General features: G+C 38.5%; 1 protein-coding gene across 1 annotated transcript; it reads left to right on the top strand.

Annotated features, from left to right (window-relative positions):
• Nucleotides 1–13,571: 13,571 nt before the first annotated feature.
• LOC123236092 (olfactory receptor 4F17-like) lies at nt 13,572–14,534 on the top strand. The gene has a single exon (XM_044662354.1). It carries the CDS (start codon nt 13,572–13,574, stop codon nt 14,532–14,534), a length of 963 nt encoding a protein of 320 aa, XP_044518289.1.
• The last annotated feature ends 8,767 nt before the right edge of the window (nt 14,535–23,301 follow it).

The raw sequence follows: 23,301 nt of genomic DNA, 5'->3' as shown, positions 1-23,301 counted from the left end.
CTACCTCCATCCTACTCCTTCCACAGGCGTTTATGGCTCTCATGGCCAAAAAGGTTGCCAACTGTTGCCTTAGATGATAACTTAACCTTCAGAAGGTGAGAGCATAAGTTTCAGAAAGTGAGAAGTAGATCCCACAGCCACTGAACCTCTGGGCAATACTAGACAATTTGGAAACTATGATTGGCCCCTGTGAAGAAAGGAAGGGAGAAGGAGCCACTGTAAAAACCACAAAATCCTTTGGCTTGAGGCAGATTGCTTTTGAGAAGGTAGTCTGAAGAGAGTGTTTTCTGGAGGTAGTCTTTGAAGGAGCTTTGCTGGAGACTGCGGCTTGGATTGTGGGCTCGGAGCTTGGCTTCAACTTAGACTCTGATTCCTGGACTACTTTTTTGGGTGAGTAAAAAGCTAACTCCCTTCCTAGTTTCCTAAGAGACTAGCTTCCATCTTGGAAGAGGTCCTGTGGTTACTCACTACCAGTGCTCCTGGCTAAGGAATAGTATAGGTATTTTCTCTAACCTCTTTCACATTTCTCTACTTTATTGTTTCCCCTCTATTTTTGTAAATACATTTCTGATTTGAGATATAATAAATATTGTAACCACATAATTTCATAAAATTATCATCAAACCATTAAATTTCACCTTTACATTTCTGGCAACTATGAAGGTTGTGACAAGTACCCTCAAATTTCCCTCACTTCTTTTAAATTTTCCTTTCCTATCTCAAGTCAGCCTTTTTTTTCCCTTTGATTTTCAACTGAAAAGTTAAGTTCAAATTTTTGTTTTTTCAAAATCGCTTAGAGTCCTTTGTTAATCCTTTTAGCCTGAGGCTAGTTGATTAAAGGCATGTGTTGTGTCGAGATGCAAAGCATGGAATCCCTGCAAAGGAACAGGGATAGCCTCACCCAGAATTCCAGGGGACCCCCCTGGAGAACTTTGTGTGAGGGGGAAGTTGAGAAGGGTTTGAGACAGTTATTTTGTGGAGGTGGAAGTGAGCAGACACCTTGTTTACTTCTCCAGACTTGGGGGTTCACCTGAGGTGGCCATTGTAGCATAAGCCAGTGGTTTTACTCATAGGGTTAGCCTGTTTGTTATTACTATTCTTCATTAATATCAATATATAATTACTTAGTGATTAGAGAGTAAAGATATTCATTAATAGCAAGAGTGCCAGTTTTAGTTAAGTGCTTCATCCCCTCCTGTGAGGAGGGGGAAGGGCAGCATCAATCTAACAGTTCAGGGTCTCCTCTCATTATCCTAAAACCCTCATTAACCCTTTCTAGTTTCACTTGTTATTTCCTAATATAACTTTTTTCTTCAAATTTGTGCCTGATAATTATTTGGGGGGGGATACTCACAACTCAGTCTGGACATCTAGTTTGAATCCTGTCTAATGCCAGTTTAAGAAGATCTTCTCTGTCCTCAACTGTTAATTAACTAGCTTCTGTTCACTTCATCTATCAAAATCTGTGAGGAATATAAATTAAAGAAAAGGAACATCATTGGGGTTTCAGTCATAACAGAAACTTACCAGGATTTGATCTTGTCTCCATACCCAACTGAAACAACAACTGTTTAGGGGGTAGGGGTTTGAGAGCCAGGAGTGTTTAGCCCCCTCCTTTCCTCACTGAACAGCCTGTCAATCTCTGGCTCTTGACTTGAAGCTCTAATATTGGCCCTGACATATTATCTGCTTTTCCAAATTATCTGTTATTATCATCATAACACATGCCTGTGTTCTGCTATAAAATCCTTGAAAAATTCTTGAAAAGACCACACTCTGACCCTAACCCCTATCCAATAGCACAATCTACTGGTAAAAAAAGCAGAAATTACAATGAATTTAATAAGTAAATTAATACCAGTATGGATTTTACCAACACAAACCGGGTTGGAAACATGTCTTTTAAAATGGCTCATATGTTCAAAGAACATTTCAGAGTATGTCTATATACCCGATGAAATAGATTTGATACTCTACATATTCTACCTTAAGAAGAAACAAGACAATTGTTTGTTTATACTCAGAGCTCAAAATGAAAGTATGGAGAATATTTTGTGGGAGCTAAAAAGTTGTACGAAAAACTTCACACTATTTGACAAAAGGTGCTAGAAAAACATGAAAATATATATGACAGAAGATAAGCAGAAACCAACATTTCACGTCATTTGCCAACATAAAGTCTAAATGGATATGTGATTTAGAAATAAAGGGTGAAACCATAAACAAATTAGAGGATCCTGGAATAGTCTAGCTGTCAGATCTATAGATAAGCAAAAAAATTAAAACCAAACAGAAGACACAGAATATTGTGATATTTAAGATGGACAATGGATTACATTAAATATCTTCACACTACAACATGAGGTTTAGGGTTGTGGCACTCCCATGATCTGGAAAATCCATGTAAAACATTTTGGTTTTTTGTCAAGGTTTTATTCAAAATTCTCTACAAAACCTATTACATTTAGAGAGCCAATAGAGTTACATTTTGCATCTGGTTTACTCACCAGGACTGATCTAGATGCACCTGTATCTAAAAGCAATCATAATATGAATTTCCCACTTTTAGGGTTACATGAGGTTCATTACTATATGTGTGTATATGGGAAATGTAAAGGGATAATTAGCATTAAAATATCAGGGAAATCAAAGGTTTCACTTTTTTATTCCCATCGCACCTTCATAAAGACTTTTGGGCATTTTTTGGGATTCCCCACACTGACGGAGATTGTCACCATTGGTATAGCATAGAAGATCTCCACTTTTTATATATTGTTGTTGGGCATTTTGTTGTGTATTATCATTTGTCTCATTTTGAGCACTGTCATTATTCTGATTGTCATTATGATTCCTATAGCTATTCTTTCTTTCTTTTGTTTTTTAACTCAACTTCTGTGTATTGGCTCCTTGTTGGAAGAGGGGTAAGGGTGGGCAATGGGGGTCAAGTGATTTGCCCAGGGTCACACAGCTGGGAAGTTTCTGAGGCCAGATTTGAACCTAGAAACTCCATCTCTAGGCCTGACTCTCAATCCACTGAGTTACCCACCTGCCCCCTAGCTATTATTTCTAAAGTTCTTATTATTTCTTTTTTCCTGTAGCCACTTCTTATAGACCATTGTTACATGGCCTCTTTTTCCACAGTTAGGACATGTTAATGATTGATTTGTGGATTCCTGAAAAGGGACTACGGTTACTTCCTGATCTTTCAGTTTTTCTTTTAACATTTCATTTTCTTTCTCTCAGGCCTCCATTGATTCATAGTTCTCTTCATTTTTTTGTGTATGGCCCTTAAAAACATAAGACTGCTACCCTCTTTCATTTCCTCAAGATCCATAGAATCCCAATTTGGGCAACTAGTTTTAAAGTAGTCTTTGACCACTGTACAGCAATTGTTAACAAATGTCTATGCATTTGTCTAATATCCTGTTCTCTGAACAAATCGAGGTCTACATATCTGTTTCTCCGCCTCAATAAGTCTGTCCATTAACTGGGAGGGAGTTTCATCGATTTCTTGTTTAGTCCTTTTGAATTTTGGCCATGTATCAGGCCTGTTGGAGCAAGCTTTCATGGCTATCAATAATTCTTCTCTAGCCTGCCATAGTTTTGTGTAATCTGCATCAGTATTGGAGTTCCAATTTGGATTTTCAGTTGGCCAATGAGTTACTTCCCTACCTTGCTTCTGATTAGCAAAAGCGATTATTTTCTTTTTCTTTCTGTTTATCAGAAACATCTGTAATAGATTTTCAACATCCACCCAATTCGGGTCAAAAGTTTTGAATATGTTCTCCAAATTTCTTATGATTAAAATTGGTTCTTTCTTGAAGGAATCTTTTCTTTGAATCTACTTAAATCTTGGGTGTTGAAGAGTGAATGGTGTCTTAAAGACATCAAATCTCCATTTTTATTTAAAGTGGGTACTTCACTTAAGGGGAATAGCTTGTAACTTAATTATTTTGTATTCCTGCCTCTAGGCTCCATGTTTAGTTTCCAATGGGGTAGGTAAGTGGAGGGAGAGGAGTAAGTAAGCTGATGGGGGGAAGTTTGTGGGCAGAGAGGGTCAGAACAATGAGAGGTAGGGGCAGGATAGGAAATGAATTGGGCAGGGGGGGAAGGGGCTGGAGCAAAGGGGGAAGGGTTAGGGGCTGGGAGGGAGTAGGAAGGATAGGGGACAGCATGGGTAGTGGGGAGGAGTAGGTTTGGTAGGGGGAAAAGGGAATGGAGTAGAGGAGGGAGGATAGGAGGCAGCAGGGGCTGAGGAATGGTTTTTCTCTACTTCTCAGTTCATATTACTGTGGTCTTCTTTTCTTTGCTCCCTATGTTTTGCTTATGCTGTGATAATGTCCCACCTCGTCATTGGATACATTTTACTTATTATAGTTGTTGATGTGGAATCTAGAAACCCTCAAACTTGTAGTCTACTAAGATCTGATGAACCCTAAGTTTTAGGACTAGCTTGTAAGAGACCCCAAAGCTTTGTTGACATGGAATCTCAAAGCCCCCAAACTTGTAGCCTAGAAAGATTAAATGAATCCCAGTTTACTTAGCTAAAAGGTGACAGCCCCAGGCTTGACCCCTCACATGAGAGTTCCTCCCTGAGGAAAGGCCAAGCCCAAGTCTAGTGACTCTTTGGCATAGTAGGCAGGAGGTCTAGTCTTTATAAGCTGAAGGATCCTCTAAAGGAGGGTCTGATACAGTGGGAGAGGCTTCTAGAGACAAGAAGAGTCACTGGGCTTGGGCTTGGCCTTTCTTCAGGAAGGAACTCTCATGCGATGGGGTCAAGCCTGGGGCTGTCACCTTTAAGCTAAACAAACTGGGGTTCATTCAATCTTTCTAGGTTACAAGTTTGGGGACTTCTAGATTCCATATTGATAGCTTGTCCTCCTCCCCTGTTACCATGAGATCCACCTTGAAGGGAATCTCAGGCTAGTGGTTTCATAAGGAATAATGGACCTTAAGGTAAATGACAATCCCAGTTAGGTGGGGCTAAGCAAATGCTAAGTATTCTTTTTGTCTTAGGTAGTCTTCTTCATTTTATCAGAGATCCTTTCCCTAGAAGTCCCACACCTAGGCAGGAACTATGGAAAGAATGAATGACTGGATGAGATTTATTAATCTGTTACTGTGTGTAAAGAATCAGAACAAGTGTTGGGTAAAGAAATAGAAATAGGCAGAGAGAACACCTCAGGTAGTTCAAGAGATATCAATTCATATGGCATAAAGAAGTTAATTTTCATTTTAGCTTTATGGTCCTTTTGCTTCTTATATTGCATTATTTTTTTCTAAGATAAACCTTATCTTCTGTATTAGAATTGATACTAAGTACTTCAGAAAGATGATAGATTTTAATCCTTGAAATTCCAGTCAATAAAATATGTGTTTTTTATAAATCATCAAATGAAATTATACATTTGGCTTTATAGTCAAAGCTCTCTCAAGTTTCTTCCAATCTAAGAAAGAAGGTTGGCACAGGGTAAAGATCACTAAATTAGAATTCCAGTCACCTGGTTTCAAATTTTACCTTTGGCACTTGCTTGTCTTTGGAACAGTTATTTAATCTCACTTGTCTTCATTTTCCTCATATGTAAAATTAGGGAGTTGGAATAGATTGTCTCAGAGACCACTTTCAACTCCAGATATTTAATCTCATGAATTTTCTAGCTTCTTCACATTTTAATTTATCCATATTTGCATTATTGTACTTTATTTCCATTTTATCAGAATTACTAGTTTGTTAATCTCTAGTAAGCAGGAAGTATATTTTATTCATCTTTGTATTGCATATTCATGTTTTATATAATGTATTGCATATAATGGGAATTTAAAAAATGATTATAGAAGGATCTCAGAAAGTAAGTAAGCAACATGAACAAACAGATTTCCTAATGAAAAAAGTAAAAAAAAAAAAAAAAGGACCTCAAAAGCATCCCAGATTTTTGGTGGTATAAAATCCATAACTAGAATATGACCCTGTACAATACAGAGCACATGGATAAAAAGAGTTATAGATGAAGAGTCTGGGGGAAAATCATCACGTTAGCAGAGAGAAATAATATAATAATAATGGATAACTTCAACAGCCTAGAATTTAGTTGGTGCTTCCTTTTTGCTAAAACTTGAGAAGTAAATTACTTCTTTATTTATATTAGTAATAATTATATTCTTCAAAAGATGAAGGAATCAGCAAGGGGATATTGTTGCAAGATGGTGAAACTAGGGTTTGGGGTAGAAATGGTATAACTTAGTGGCTGAGTGGCCCCTCCCTCCTTAAGTTCATGATAGAGAAAAGGAAATCTGAGTACAGTTTGTCATGCATCTTAGTTTTTGAGAAAGTAGATTTAAAGGAATTCAGAGCAAAGATGAGAAGTATCTTCAGGAAAAGTCTATGTAGGAAAGATGAGAAATTAGAGATTAAAATTCTGAATATTCAAAAGGAAATAATTATAATGAAGAGGAATAGTTGAAGTTATCTGAAGAGGCAGATATGTATGGTCTAGAGCTGAGATGGTGAACCTATGGCACGTGTGCCAAATGTGGCAGGCAGAGACGCTTCTCCCTTCCCCCTCTCCACTGTGTCACCTCACCCCTCTGTGCTTACTCCCTCAGCTGAAGAGAGTGCTCAGGTCACTCCCCTCCTTTACTTCCTTCCTGTCTTGCCCAGGGGCTCCAGTGATCCTCATCCCTCAGGAAAGGAGGCTGAGGGGGAGACTCAGTGCCTTGGCCTTTGAAGAGGAGCAGGTTGAACTCCTGCTATGGGCCATGTGCAACCACCCCTGATGGTGGGAAGGAAGGAAACAGTAGGGGAGACTCACACCCAAATGCCCCACCCCCATATGACTTCTGAGCTTGGGAAGCCTCTTCTACCCCCTTCTTGGGGCTCCTCCTTTCTTTTCAAGATCCAAATGCCCCCAGTTGGATCCTGCTAGGAGTCCCAGGGAGGGCCACCCTACTGTTTCAAGAACCCCCTCCCTTCTGGGGGGCCATCAAGACCTGCCTGCAGTGACCTCCCTTTCACCATCAGAGAGTTTTAGTGAGTGCACATGTGTTGGGTCACTGAAGGGAAGGAAACTCCAAGACTCCACCCTCTCCAAGATTGGGGGGAGCATGAGGCCCTCTGGCAGTGTCTTCCTCACCTAGAATACTTCAGGTCAGGCAGACTGTAGCCAGACCAGAATCATTGGTAAAGTAGTTCTTGTAATTCCAGACTTGACCTGAACCCAGATCAAGATTAGCTGCCCCAAAGGATGATTTTGTTGTTTTTTTTTTTTTAAAAAAAGGGAAGCTCACCTTATTCTAGAAGCCTGTTTAAATTTCCTTTTCTCCCTTGAATCGAATGGTGGCAGGACTTGCTAGCCCAAGAATCATTCAGACCTAGCTTTTCCTGAGAAGAGCTGCCTAAGGTGGTCAACAACATCCTAAAAAGTGACCCTCTTTTCTACAGGATCCATTGTCTGGGGGAGGGGGCCCTAGAGTCTGGGGGTGGGGGGTGGCAGGGCAGAGCATGGCATGTGCTCTCTAAAAAGTTCTAAAAGGTTTGCCATCACTGTCTAGAGATTCACCAATTTACTAAAGTTTGGGAAAGATTTGTGCACATAATGGACCCAAGGCCATATAATAGAGGATTCACAAGAGAATGTTTAAAAGTATTTTTGGAGTGCTAAAGCTCAGAATAGGCTGAGTTGGCAAAGCAAGCTCAAATAAACAAAAATATTTCATAATTATCTATCTGCCTATCTGGCTCTACTGTATTGTGACAAAAGGAGACTACAGAAAGGACAGAGACGCTGCTTAGGGTCAATAGGAAGGTGGCAATTCACATCTGAGACAGACCATAAATGTCTTTCCTTTCCTTTTCTTTCTTTGCTAAGGAGAATGATCTTTTACACCAGAAGTAACAGAACAAAAATGACTATCAGGAACTTTAAACCCATGATAAATTAGGAGCCAGAAAGAATGCAGCTGCCTGGGGAAGGGGATAGAGTGCTGAACCTGAAGTCAGGAAGACTCAACTGAGTTCAGATTTGGCCTCAGACACTTACTGACCCTGAGTGAACCCACACAAGACACTTAACTGTCTCAATTCCTCATCTTCAAAATGAGCTGGAAAAACACATGGCAAACCACTCCAATATCTCTGTCAAGAAAATCTCAGATGAGGTCCTGAAGATCTGGACATAACTGAAACATCTGAGCATCATCAAAAAGAAAAAAAAAACAACTCTCTTTTTGACACTACTCTCTCCTGGGCTGCCTCTTACCAATCTTACAGTTCTTTCTCAGTTTCCTTTAGTGGATTTTCATCAGTGTCTTTTCCCTGAGTTCTTTTCCCTTTTTCTGCTGCTGTTTCATTCAGTTGTCTCATAAGATCCCATGGTATCAATTGTCATCTCAGTACTGATAATTCTCAAATCTACTTATCAATCAACATTTATTAAACACATAGTATGTTTCAGCCACTTAGCTAAGTGCTGAGGATGCAAGAAGGGACAAAAACATAGTGCCTGCCCTCAAGGAAGGATACATGTATATATTCACCTCTAACTTCTCAGTGGAACTCCATCCTTACATCTCTAATTGCTTATTGGACATCTTAAAGTCAATGTACCATAGACATCTTAAATATAACATGTTCAAAAATGACATCATTCCACTTCCCTCCTCTACTTGTGCATCCAACTGAACCAATGCTGTTATCTTTTCTGAATATCCATTCCATTATATGGGAAAGTAAATTCACTTTTGTTAACTGTTAAATGGTCCATGAGTATCTTATTTCATTCTAGTCATGAACCTTAGCTATTTGAGTGCCATGAGTTAGGCCTGGTCTATATTAGTCTTTAAATAATATGCAGAGATTCTTTAACCTCTGAAACAAATGTCCTGGGGCAAACAAGGAGAGACTAGAACGTTTAATACTCATTTATTGCTGTTCTGGTGAAGCAGAAAAGTCACCTCACAAACCGTTAGTTTTCTTTGTATCAGAGACTCAGAGCAACTTTCAGCATCACCTAGTAAACATAATTTTTATGGGAACACATATATTCCAGCAAAACAAACAAATAAATGGGTAAACCTTTGCAAGTATAAGCAAAATCCTAAAGCTACATTGCTATGTCATACAAAATACTCACTTCTCTATCTTCCTCACAAATACTTCTGAAGCAACAGAATATTGAATCAAGCTAGTCCACAGGTTCTGGCTTTCCATTCTTTTATATTTGCATTAGAGTGAGAGAAGAGCCTGGTGTTAAGAATACTATAGCCTCTGTTATCTTATTCCTTTTAGAGGTCAACTACCTTATTTCCTTAATTATGTTCATACCATAATTCTGATATAACTTAATTTTCATCTTTTTTCTTTTTTTCTCCCAAAGGTGTGAATATCAGGCCAATCTGTGGTAACACTCTCCCTTCCTTAGCTCTATAATTTGAAACAGACGCCTTCCTGAAGGTCGTCTTTTCACAACAACAAGGACATAATTTTCCCTAATGCATAAGAATCATTTCTCTGCACAATCTCTCTTCTCTCAGGTTACATTGCCAAGCAACCCTTTCATTGATTCTTCCTTAGGGAAAACCAGTGTGATTTCAAGAAATAATTACCAGGGGAAGATATTCATGGGTTGAGTGTTAGAAGATACAGCAGCAATGATGGGTCACTTGGCTTTAGACCAGCCAAGTGGTTTCATTTTTAGTAGAAAATAGAATATAGTTGTTTTGTCCTTAGAAACAATTACAGAGGGGGCAGTTAATGTCCCTGAGTTTCTTTCAACTCCCAATTATGCTTCCTCTTGTCCAGTAACAAAACTGGTAGGTAAGAGATTATATTTTATTCTATCACATCCTTTTCACATAGCTATTCCTCTTTTTTGCTTCAGCTAACAACTTCTTTCTTTCTGTATTCCACTTCCCCCACTCTTCATCCAGCAATATTTTATTTCCCTTTTCTTAAATATCAACAAGAAAAGGCTATCTAGTTTTATCTTAATGACCTCCAGTGACAGGGCAACTTCCTAGTAGAAGCAGATTATCCAATTGTTAGGCTGCTCTGATAACTGAGAAGATTTTCCTCATATTAAGATGCAATCTTCTTATCTTACTTATTTTATCTTATCTTACTTACTATACTTATCTTATTAGTTCCAATACTTCTATAGACAAATACAACAAATCCTAATTTTCCTTTCTAAATATAACCTTTTAAATAATTGATGATTCTTATACCCTCTTTTTTCTCAATGTAAACATCTCAAATTCCTTCAGCTAATCTTATTAGAAATGGTTTTTAATCACCTCACCACCAGGATTCTTCTCTACGGGAGGTAATCTGGCTTTTTAGTGTTCCTTCTGAAATGTGGCTTTGAGAAGAGAACATTTAACTCAGATGCGATTTGACTAAAGTCACCATAGAGCTGATTGGTGGTCGGTCTACTTTGAGCATTGACATGTCATATATATAATATATATGTGTGTATATATCATATAACATAACATTATATATATCACACTCCCTTTGGGACCAAGCCTCAAAGACTCTTGGCCATTTCTACCTTACTTTAGACCATGAGCAGAGCATGAAAACAAGTTATTTTTTTTTTATAAAGGAAGTGCAAAAGAGAGTCTCCAACAAAACCTAGGAAAAATGGCTTTAATTTTTTCAATTTAAAAATTTTTTAAATTCAGTTAAAAATGTTTGTTATATGTTTGATGGTGGAAGCATGTCTGCATAAGAGGATATCTTCAGAACCAGAAGGAGAAATCAATATTTTTAAAAAAATCTTTCAGTAACAATGAGGTTTTTCTCAGAGAATGCTTGTCAATTGTTACATGAAAACATCCTTGATTAAGTTTTTGGAGAAAGGACAAGAGAAGGGATGATTAAGAATGAAAGAAAGGAGAGGACAGAAATCAAACAATCTCTTAGGAGAAGACCTTTCAAACATTTACTTCAGTTTGTGTAGTAACTTACTCTAGCTCTGACTCTGCAACCTTCAATAAACCATTTACCAACTGAAATTCAATTTTACATCTGTAACAAGGTAGTAATAGTATTATTTAACTAAAAAGGCTGTGAAGAAAGTTCTTCATAAATTGCAAAGTGCTATTTTAATGCAGACCATTGTTGTTAACTTGATTTATTTGCTATCATTGGGACTGGGATCTATATCCATATCTTTTTCAGTAATACCAACCTTACCAATGCTGATTGCTCCTTAGCCCCTGGGGGAAAAGGTAATTTCATTAAATAATCAATTCTTTGATAGAATGGCAGTATTGTTCACTAAGTCAGGAATGGATCTGGAATCAAGAGACCTATAATTTAGTTTTGGCTCTGTAACTTGTTATTTGCTTTTGATCAAATAGCTCAGACTCACTTTTGAAGTCACTGTACTCATTAATTAAATGAAAGTGTATTAAATAATTATTTTCAAATCTGACACACTTCATGTTCTTGATTTCCACCCATTTATTTTTTTTTTTAAGAATGGTCATGTTAGAGGAATTTCGCAAAAAAGGCAAAGACAACCAGTTCTTCTGCAGATCTCAGCACTTGGAGAATTCATGGGAGTATAACAATCCTGACAATGATTTCAAAGCAAAGGAACAAAATTCACTCTTTTTTCTTCAAGTAAGTTCAAGTAAACTTGACTTTCTGGCTTATATTCTTCACAATCTCAGATTCTTTGCTCATTATGACAGCATTAGTCCTAGGTCATTAATAACTATGCTTCTTCCCCATTCACCAGTTTTTGCATTTTAATTTTTTTAAAACTTCATTATCATTAGAGAGAAAATTGTGTGAAAGCTACTAGGAGGTGGGACTTTTCACCTCAATTTAGTCTGTCCATCCTCACTAATCAGCTTAAACAGTTTTATCATCTCAAACTCCATTATCACTAGAGAAAAGACTGTGTAATGGCTATCAGGAGGAGGGATTTCTTACTTCCCCAAGATATGATTAGATGAATGTGTTTTGGGAAACAATGAGAGAAGTAAATTGAATAAATTCCTGCATAGAAGCTTATGGGTTGCTTTCGTTCAAACTTTTTTTCTTTTCAAAATTACTTTATTGTCAAAAATTAATAAAAAGTCTGTGATAGTTTGAAGGTTAAAATACTGTCAGTGATCATGAATAGATCCTTATATATGTTGCAGGTGGAAACAGTTCTTGAGTTCCAGAGGTCCTAGGTGAATGTAAAATTGGTACTTCTCTCTCTAAAAGTATTTCGGTAAGCCTCGCTTATCTTTTCATATTCTTCTCATTCTCCACACCTCACCTCCAACTTTGAGCACACATACATAAATACACAGAGAGCCTTTCAATACATGATTCTGGAAACATTTAACATTACTGGAACTTTATAAATATTATCTGTTACTATAGGACATAGTGATTCAGTAATTCTGCAGACTTCATACATCCTTTGGTATACTTCTTCTGACTCCAATGAGGGAGATAAAAATTTTTTTTAAAGGTTTTGGATTCTTCTAAATCATTTTTAGGAACTGGTGGAGAGATACAATGTATTCTCCCCAACAAAAAAGGGGGAAAAAGTCCTCTTTTTGAGCTCTCCTAATTACTCTGACTTTTAAGAGAAATTTATTTAGGTAAGAAACAAGCCTCTTGCATGTGAGGTATTGTGGCACAGAGGAATGAGAAGAATCTGAAGGCCTAGGTTGAAATTTTATTTCTTTGCTAACAATCAGTGTGATCATGGTTAAGACCTCTCTGCACTGATGCTTTATCTGTAAAATAAGGAAGTTGGTTTAGACAATCTCTAAGGTCCTTTTAGGATCTACCCTTTTTTCTTTACTCTCAAAATTTCAACACCTCAGAATTTCTTGTTATGCCTTGAGTACATAACATTTTAGATCCTATAACCAATTAGAAGGAAGGATTTGGGAAAGTTAAAATAACTTTCAATTTTTGAAGGATGTTAGGGGTCATTTAGTTATATTTATTATTGTATGTATTATGTATGTATTAGGGGTCATTTAGTATATAATCCCCATATTTAATCAACAAAAAATGAGTCAGGAATAGCTTTGCTCAAAGACATGTTATTTAGTTATTTAGTTATAGAATCTCAGACTTGTAAGGGATCTCAGAAGCCATTTAGATCAACCTATGTTAAACCAAAAGTCTTCTCTACCATGTCCCCAAGAAATGGTCCATTCAGCCTTCAAGGGAAGACCTCAAGTTAGGAGGGAATGATTTCCCATTCCACTGTGGAGGCAGCTCTAGTTCTTGAGAACTTTTCCTTTCTTTAATTCTATATGCTCCTCTCTGTGATTTCCATCTATTGCTCTCAGTTCTGCCAGAGAGGCAAAATGAGTCTTCCATCTTCCAGTTTTATTTTCCACTTTCTTCTCCTTCTCCTTCTCCTTCTCCTTCTCCTTCTCCTTCTCCTTCTCCTTCTCCTTCTTCTTCCTTCTTCCTTCTTCCTTCTTCCTTCTTTCCTCTTCCCTACTTTCCAATGCTTTCTGAACATACAGATGGGACAAAATAGAAAATCAACCTTTGGTTCTCATTCTATTAAAATCTTTTTTGTTCTCTACCCTTAGGCAATCTAATGTCCATAATGCCAACTATATCAATGAATGGAGCAAATGCCACTGTGGTAACTGAATTTGTGCTGCTGGGACTGTCTACTTCTTGGGGAATGAAGACTCTTCTCTTCTTGTTTTTCTTTTCATTCTATGTGGGCATTGTGCTGGGCAACCTCTTCATTGTGTTCACTGTGGTTTGTGACCCTCACCTACACTCTCCTATGTACTTCTTGCTTGCCAATCTCTCCCTCATTGACCTGGGTCTATCTTCCACTACGGCCCCAAGAATGATCACTGACGTTTTCAGGGAACAAAAAGTCATTTCCTTCACAGGGTGCATGATACAAATGTTTTTTGTTCATGTCATGGGAGGAACTGAGATGGTCCTACTCATAGCCATGGCTTATGATAGATACACAGCCATCTGCAAGCCTCTCCATTACTTGACCATAATGAACCATAAAACATGTATTTGTTTTGTAGTGGTTGCCTGGGTGATTGGGGTGATTCATGCTGTGTCTCAGTTTGTTTGCATTGTAAACTTGCCCTTCTGTGGCCCTAACAAGGTTGACAGCTTTTACTGTGACTTTCCTCGAGTTGCAGAGCTTGCCTGCACAGATACAAACTGGGTAGAGCATGTGGTTACTGCTAACAGTGGGCTTATCTCTATGGGCACCTTCTTCCTCCTAATCATCTCTTATATTTTTATCCTTGTCACTGTCAGACATCACTCTTCTGCTGGTTTGTCCAAGGCTTTCTCCACACTATCAGCTCACATCACTGTAGTGTTTTTGTTCTTTGCTCCGTGTTTCTTTGTGTATGTTTGGGAATTCCCCACTTTGTCATTAGATAAATTTTTGGCTATTCTTGACTTTGTTGTCACCCCACTCCTGAATCCTGCCATATACACATTTAGGAACAAGGACATGAAGGTGGCAATGAAAAGACTGAGTGGGAAAGTTTTGAGTTCTAAGGAGACATCATAATGGATTTTGTAAAACAAAATCAAGGGATGCTTCTAGATTGTTCTGAATGCTTCCAGACATTTGTTGGGGATAACATGTAAGTAGACATTATGGCCTAGGACAGTGATGAGGAACCTTTTAGAACCTTTTAGAGACCACATACTGTGGCCCTCCCCACTAGAGACAGAGTGCTCCCTCCTGTGATGAGCCCAGGACTAGGCTGCTAGCTGGCTTGTGCCCAAGAAGAAGTCGCCTCTTGCCACCATGGGACCCACCCCTGCATCCAGCCACACCAGGGGCCAAGGGAGGGGGCTCCACCTGAAAAAACTAGTAGAGTTAGGAAGGAGGGGAAGACAACACAGAGGTGGCTTCTTATTACAATGTGGTGTGCATGTTCTTGTTGAGTCCAATTCAAATTTAGTCCCATGGGGCTTCTACTCAGTTCTGTTTCAGAGGTATAACCTCTGAGCCTTTTAAGCTGCATATATTTGCATAACAATGGTGCACCCCATACTACCACAGTGCTGAGAGTGGGGCTGCCTACTGGGTTGTGACCCAGGTGAGGGTGGGAGTGGGATGGAGGGAGCACTGTTAGCCTTTGGGGGGGGCACAGTCATCCAGACTGATAGCAGGGAAGGAAGGAATGAAAGTGGATATCTTTAAGGGAGTGGGACTGGGCACAATGGTGGGAGAGGAAACTCCCACCCACCTGCAGCCCCTAGTCCCAGACAGAGGAGGGAGAAAGGAAGGGGAATGATCTGAGTACTTTGCTCAGGGAAGGGAGTAAGCACAGAGGGATGGGGAAGTGTGGGGACATGCAGAGGAGAGGGGAGGGGGAAGGGAGCAGCTTTGCTGGAGTCCCTCTGCCTTTCTATTGAGTAACTCTTCTGGGTATGGTGCAGGTACCCATAGAGAGGTCTCTGCATGCCATCTTTGCCACATGTGGCATAGGTTTGGCATCATGGGTTTAAGATATCCCAAGAAGATCTTTTGCATTCTAGAATTATAGCTTATTTTGTTCATCACAAGGAATAAAGGGAACCTCCAAATCCCATCTTCTATTTTTTCATAGGGAGAAGTTAGAGAAGAAAATCATGCTTATGAGTTTGGTGAACACTCAACACAATCATTTGTCATGTACCTAGTTCAATGTCTTATTATTATAGCAATCTATACTTGAAATTATGCTTTGCTCTTTTTACATAGCAATAGCATCTCAGGAAATTAAATAATTTTTCACAGAAATTCTATGATTCCAGTCTATGTAGTAAGGGTCTATATAAACCACATTACAAAAGAATCCATACTTCTTAGCCTTACATTCAATATTATTCAGATTATGGCTAGAACCTAATTTTCCAGCATTATTGGATATTATTAATTTTAAACACTCTCAATTTCAATAAAATTGAAATACTTCCCATGCTGATCTCAGTATCTGGTTTCATTTATTGTCCCTCAGCCTAATTATTCACTCAAAGTTTAATTAAAATATCTCCTAGAGATGTTTTATTCTGACTTCTCAATGGATATTGAAAACATACTTTATTTAGTATTATTGAATTTTTATTCCTATTAGACAAATTGTTGTGTGAGAAAAATTACCCCCACCTCATTTGATGTAACAGATGGAACTCCTGATGACAGCCTAAACATTTGGCATTAGCTGTAGCATCTCCAGTATCCCCTGGCATCAGCTTGAACATCAGTTAAACAACGTTGATGATAGAGAGAGGAATAAGTTCAACTGAAAAGGGTGAAGGAAATTTCTTTCTTTCATTTCCATGTTGGTACTGGCTGGGGCTGCTGCAGGAAACCCAGCTAAATGGAGAAGCTAGAATAGGGTAAACTTTCTCTAAGATCAAGCTATCTCTACTCTCTCATCTTTCTCACCTTATATTATAAGTATACATACATAATATATTATAATAAATGAACCATTAAATCTACAGCCAAATTCCCCATTTTTAAACTTAACACTGTATTATTATTTTGCCCCAGTATTTTTTCTGATTTAGATATTATATTCCCTTTTCTTTTTAATCTCTTCCCTGTTGGTTTATTTGCTTAAACTGCAACAATTAAAAAGCCAGTAACCAATGTTTGATAAAAGGGAGATTGAGAAAGTCTATGTGTTGAGTCTCTCTTCCAGGCACTCCCCTGGGGCCTAATATACACTGGGAGACTTTAAGGGGGTTTCACCCCAAAACTGGGTGACCTGGATGGTCCTGCCACCCCACAGGAGCTGGGGGCAAGGCTTCCCTATAAAAGGAGGTATGTGGTACTCCAATCCAATCCTGAATAAGGACAGGGTTCACACAAACTTCCCCCCAATCATTTAAATTCACAGTGGATGGTCCGGCTTCAAGATGGAGGCAGCCAAAACAAACTGTGGTTCCCTTCTCCCTTGTTATCACTCAGGTACTCTGGAATGCTATCTGACTGTTGAATGGCTTTTTATTATTCGCAAATCAGGGATTGGGGAAAGGGATGAAGTTGCAGAGGGATTTTGGGATGCCCTTTTTACTATTCCTATGGGTTCCATCACTTATGTGGGAACCTTAGTGGTTCCCATTCCTAAGCTTCTCCCCTTGCCCCTTCTCCTTCTGTTTCTGTTTCTATCCTTTTCTATAATTGTAAGTTTGGACTGAAAGGGTCTCTCAGCAAGGTTGGGTAATAGGTAAAGAAGACTAAGAGATTGCTTCCAAAATGGAGTCCAAAAACTTATCTCGCTTTATGGTTGAAATCTTGATGGGTGAGATGCAATGCAATGGCTTTGACCAGGGAATCAGGGTTTCAATTTCCAAAAGAAAGATCCTCAGGAAGCCCTCAGGACTGGATCCAAGCTGGGATGTCCTCCTCCTCTCTCTTTCCAGTCCTCCTCCTGAAGACCTCTCCTTTCTCTTCTTTCTTGGAGCAATTCCCAGAATCCTCTCTTGTCTCAACTGTCAGCAACTGTCAGCAACTGCCTTCTCTGGCTCCTTTGGTCCCATTCCCCTTGCACAAATCCCATCCTTACAATACTTAAAGTTCAATTGCATTTTCTTTATTCCTAGATATTTGGTAATTTCACTCTTTTTTCCTTCTGATACTCTGATATTCTTTATTTTTTGATTCCTTTACTTTTGATAGTGATTTTCCTGGGATCCAGACCTCAAAGTTCTTTCAGACTCCTGGGTAAATCATATTTAGTTGACTTCAGTTTCTGCTTGAAGTGCCTTGGGGAGGGGGTGGAACTAGTGCCATCTTGATGCTGGATTCTTTCCCTCAGGCTTAGTAGAGAGCCATACATGCATATACTTATGTCTTGCCACCATTCTCTCTCTTCCTCTACTCTCTGGATGAATTCTATTGCAACACATAGAATTGCTTGATATATTAGCCTCAAGAAATTACTGCTTTTTGGTTTTCCACTACTGGGAAGAGGGAAGGCAGAGTTCAATCATGTTGTAAGATTGTAGGTTTAGGTTTAGATCTAATATGCGAGTGTGGTGGCTGGTGATAGAGAGGATGGTGAGTAATCCAGAGGTAAGGATTAACTTACTCTCCTGCTCCTTCATTGAATTTTTATCCTATTTGAGTATTGAGTTTCCCCAAATCAAAGAAATATCTTAAATTGCTTTATTTTTTGCACATAATTCCTATTTTAAAGTGTTTCTTTTTAGTCACAAGAATTGGAGAATGAGTTTAGACCTCAATCTTGTTGGCTATATGATCCATAATGTAAACTCTTCTCAAATGTAAGCTACCTTAGGGCACAGAGAGTGTGACATTCAATCTTACATTGGGTTCTGTATACCACAATGCTTCACACATAATATATCCTTAGTAAATATTCATAGGAAGAAATCAGACAGACTGGAAGAAGTAAGGGAGAAATAAAATAAAGGAAGGGATAGTTTATTCTTACCAAAGTGTAATTTAAATAGGTTAAGAGGAAGGAAAAGTCCATATTGATTCTATTAAAACTCAGCAGATTACATTTTCATCACATACTCTGTCCTCATTTGAGTTATATTCAGGTGGACATGTTTCCAGAGAAAGTAAAAGAGTAAATGGAATTCATTATAATGTTATCAAGACTATTGATCCAGACTATGTAAATTGATATTTTACTTTTATTGGAATAATGTGATTACAACAAGAACACTTCAAGATCTCAGAAACCATTGTAGGAGGGAAACATGATCAAAGAGAGCTAAGCATAAGCTATGGAGGAGAAAAAATGGAATAGTTTGAATTTAGTTGAGGGAAAACTATATAATTTTTAATCGATGAAATTAGTAGAACCACCATATTAAAGTAGACTTTCTCCAACATTATGTTGTTGAATGGGGAGTTCGTCTTGATTCCCTGTTTGTTTCAAAAATGTCTAGGGGAAGCAATTGTTACACAGAATAGAACTCCCAAATCCTATGTTTATATCTGGAGTCCATTTTGATTAGGGTCTCAATCAGAATTAAGTTTCACATAGCTTTTTATATCAGAGGTTAGTTACAGCACAAGAGTACAGCAGTTAGAGCACAAGAGTAACATGTTGGATGCAGTGATGCCCTAGTTTTCCTGTGCTCCTTAAAGAAGATACTTATTATTAGTGTCCTGTATGGATACTCCAGGTTTTAACTTCACTTCACCAAATTTTAAAGACTATGATTCATGTTACCATAAGTATCTAGCAGAACATTGGATAGAATGCTAGGTCTTGAGTCAGAAAATTCTGGATTCAAATCCAATTTCATACACTTACTAGCTTTATGATCCTTGGTACATCATCAACCTCTATTTGCCTCAGTTTCCTCAACTGTAAAATGGAGATAATAGTAGCACCTACTTTGAGGGGTGGTTGTATGGAACAAATGAAATAATATTTATAAAAAGCACTAAGCACATAATAGGTTCTTAAAAATAATTATATCATTCTTTTTTTTTTAAACCCTTACCTTCCGTCTTAGAGTCAATACTGTGTATTGGCTCCAAGGCAGAAGAGTGGTCAGGGTAGGCAATGGGGGTCAAGTGACTTGCCCAGGGTCACACAGCTGGAAAGTGTCTGAGGCCAGATTTGAACCTAGGACCTCCTGTCTCTAGGCCTAGCTCTCAATCCACTGAGCTACCCAGCTGCCCCCATCATTCTCCTTTCTTAAACACTTTTGAGGAATGAGATTGGTTTCCAGTTTGGTTCTATTTCCAAGCCAATAATACTGGATTTCTTTTATTTTACCATTATACTTTAGGATGGGTTGCTTTTCTTTAAGCCATAAGAAAGTTTTTAAAAAACATGAATGAGCATAGTCACTGTAAATGATGTCAAGATTGTGGAATATAGGCAGTTAACCCTCATGAAGTCTCTTAATATGATCCAATCCTCCAAAGAATTTTAAAATAACTCTTCAAATCAAATTTTGGAGCAAGAGAGCCAACAAAAGGTTGGAGTGAGACATTTTTCCAGTCTTAGATAAGTTAGGAAGTTGTCAGGTGTGGTCTATGATCTTGGGTTGGGTGCCAGCCTGAAATATAGTAGTATCATCAGTACTATACCTTGAAGGAGGTTGCAAAAGGGGAAGGAACAGCTTGTAGGCAATTCAGGTCAGAGATGGTAAGGGAGATGGATGATTAGTCAGAAAAGAATTATATGGGGTACTTTGCTGGCAATGTGCAGGGAGCAATCAAGTTCATGATGGATGACAAGGTTACATGTGAATCCTGAAACCCAAAAAGCAGGCCACAGGAGGACGGAAATGACACTCAGATTCCCCTGTGTGACTCTTTTCTTACTAACACTCCTTATTATTGAAATTATTGTGATCAATATCCCTATTCAGCTCCAGGGAAATACAGAAGAACAGTAAAGGCTGTTACTAGAACCCTCACAGGCCCCCTATAGACTCCCAGGAATGTCCCACCTTTACATGTAATAATACATACATTCCCCTAAAAATCACTTCATAACAAACCAGCTGATATCGAGTTAATGTTAAAGATTTAAAATACCTAACTTAGATCTCTCACTCCCATACACAGGTACCTGAAAAAACAGGCCAGAACACTCTCCAAGTTTTCCCCCCTCCCTGATCTCTGATCCAGAATGTTAACACAGAAAAGGACAATGGATGAAATTTGGGAACTTGCTTTCTCTGGGAAAGCAAATACATTTCTCCCTACTGGATTGTTTTGATAACCCTACAGGCTAGCCAAAACTTCAACTCACCTTTGAAAAGTATTGAAAAATAAAAGGCTGTTATTGAAATAATATCTGGACTGAATTAGGGTCATTGTGTCCTTAAATACAGTTAACGTAGTGAATCACTATTGATTAATTGACTATTACACTCATCTGAAAATTCATGTTCTGAATCTCACGAATGGGTGAAAATTATTATCTCCAGCCAATCCCATGAGTAATAATTCCAGTAAAGCTTTTGCATCTTTTGTTTAATCAAGGAAAATAGGATAATTATAAAATATCAATCAAATGATTCTGTAATTCTGTAAAAAGTTAATATATGACTTAATCTATTATATCTAAGAAAAGATATATGGTGAGAATGAAAATCTCATGCCAACCAGTATGTAATCTTGAAGAAAAAAGTATAAAATAAACACAGCCCAAAAGCTGACCAGAGCAGTCTCCATGATGGCTGGCATTGACTGAAACCCTGACTGTTCTCATTTGTCTCAATCAAGTTGCCCCGCTTTCCAACCTCCCAGAGTTGACAAGTAATTCTGCTGGGTTATACAAGTATCATTGATCAAAATCTATTTCCATATTATTCGTATCTATAATAGAATGATCATTTATAGTCAAAATCCCCAATCATATTCCCATTAAACCATATGATGGGTCATATGTTTTTCTTTTGTGTTTCTACTCCTAAAGCTCTTTCTCTGGATGTGGATAGTGTTCTTTCTCATAAATTCCTCTGGATTGTCCTTGATCATTGCATTGTTGCTAGTAGAAAAGTCTGTTACATTTGATTGTGCCACCATGTATCAGTCTCTGTGTACAGTGTTCTTCTGGTTCTGCTCCTTTCACTCTGCATCAATTCTTGGATGTCATTCCAGTTCACATGGAATTCCTCCAGTTCATCATTCCTTTTAGAACAATAGTATTCCATCACCATCAGATACCATAATTTATTCAGACAATCCCCAGTTGATGGACACCCCCTTATTTTACAATTTTTTTGCCACTACAAAGAGCTTGGCTATAAATATTTTGTACAAGTTTTTTTTCCTTATTATCTCTTTGGAGTACAAACCCAGCAGTGATATGACTGTATTAAAGGGCTGGCAGTCTTTTAAAGCCCTTTGGGCATAATTCCAAATTGCCATTCAGAATGGTTGGATCAATTAACTACTCTACCAGCAATGTATTAGTGTCCCAATTTTTCTACATCCCCTCCAACATTTATTATTTTCCTTTACTGTCATGGTGGCCAATCTACTAGGTGTGAGGTGGTACCTCAGAGATGTTTTGATCTGTATTTCTCTAATTATGAGAGATTTAGAATACTTTTTCATGTGCTTATTGATAGTTTTGATTTCTTTATCTGAAAATTGCCTATTCATGTCCCTTGACCATTTATTAATTGGGAAATAACTTGATTTTTTGTACAATCGATTTACCTCCTTGTAAATTTGAGAAATGAGACCATTTTCAGAGGTCATAAAGATTTTTTCCCCAATTTGTTGTTTCCCTTCTAATTTTGGTTGCATAGTATTTGTTTGTAAAAAGCCTTTAAATTTAGTGTGATCATCAAAATTATTCATTTTAGCTTCCGAGTTAAGATGGCGGCAGAGTAAGAAGCAGCTCTTAACCTCTCCTGACCAAAACACACAAAACTCCTCAAGGGAACATAAAAACAAGTCCAGACGAACGGAGGAACCCCACAACAGGGCACAGCGTGGAAGGTACATGGAATCAAGGCATTTCCATGCTATAAAGGGGTGAAACAGCTCTCACTAAATTGCGGGCTGAGCAACCACCCCACCCCCACCCCCTCCACACACAACACCTATAGCGCCAAAACCAGCTAAAAAGAAATAGAGCAAGTTTGGGGCACCCATCGAGTCATTGGCAGCTCCAGGACCTGTTCCTGAGAGCAGCAAGATTTAGGACCCCAAAAAGCTAAAGAAAACACACAAACTCTGAGTGAGAACGCAGAGCACGGGCGCAGAATGCAGGCTCAGAGTGCAGGCACGGGCGGAGGCGTGGGTGGAGGCAGACACAGCCGTGAGCTAAGGCTCTGAAACCCTGAGTGGGGAACCAGTGCAGATGGGTATACGACTGTGGAAGCAGCGCCCTGAGACTTGTAAAGAAACCTCTGTCAGAGGATCAAGCAAGGGGGTCCACCAGGGGGCTTGACCTTGTAAAAACCAGAACTCAGACCTCAGGAGCCAAAAGACCGCAGAAAGACCATGAGCGCAAAGATAAACCTGAGAAGCTGCTGGGCTAACGATGGCTACCCAGTCTCAGGAAGTTCAGAAGAGAAAGATTAACAACAAGAAAAAGAAGTCTTTAACATTGGACAACTTTTACACAGAGAAAATCCAGACAACCGAGCAAACAGAGGAGGAGAACAAACAAGCATTAGGACCCTCCTCAAATAAGGAAAACTCCTCACAAGCTATGGAAGAGTTCAAAACTGAGATTTTGAGGGAAATGGAAGAGATCTGGCAAGAAAATAACTGTTTAAAAGGTAGAATCTTGCAAATGGAAAATGAGGCTCAGAAACCAAATGAATTGATAAGCAAATTGAACACCAGAAATGACCAGATTGAAAAGGAATAC

Source organism: Gracilinanus agilis, chromosome 2 (assembly GCF_016433145.1).
Source record: "Gracilinanus agilis isolate LMUSP501 chromosome 2, AgileGrace, whole genome shotgun sequence".
NCBI lineage: Eukaryota > Metazoa > Chordata > Mammalia > Didelphimorphia > Didelphidae > Gracilinanus > Gracilinanus agilis.
The sequence above is the reverse complement of the archived record's forward strand: the minus strand, read 5'-3'. Positions and strand labels throughout refer to the sequence as shown.

Bases quoted from the DNA above. Each gene is read 5' to 3' on its own strand.
- LOC123236092 (XM_044662354.1), top strand. From the start codon at position 13,572: ATGTCCATAATGCCAACTATATCAATGAATGGAGCAAATGCCACTGTG.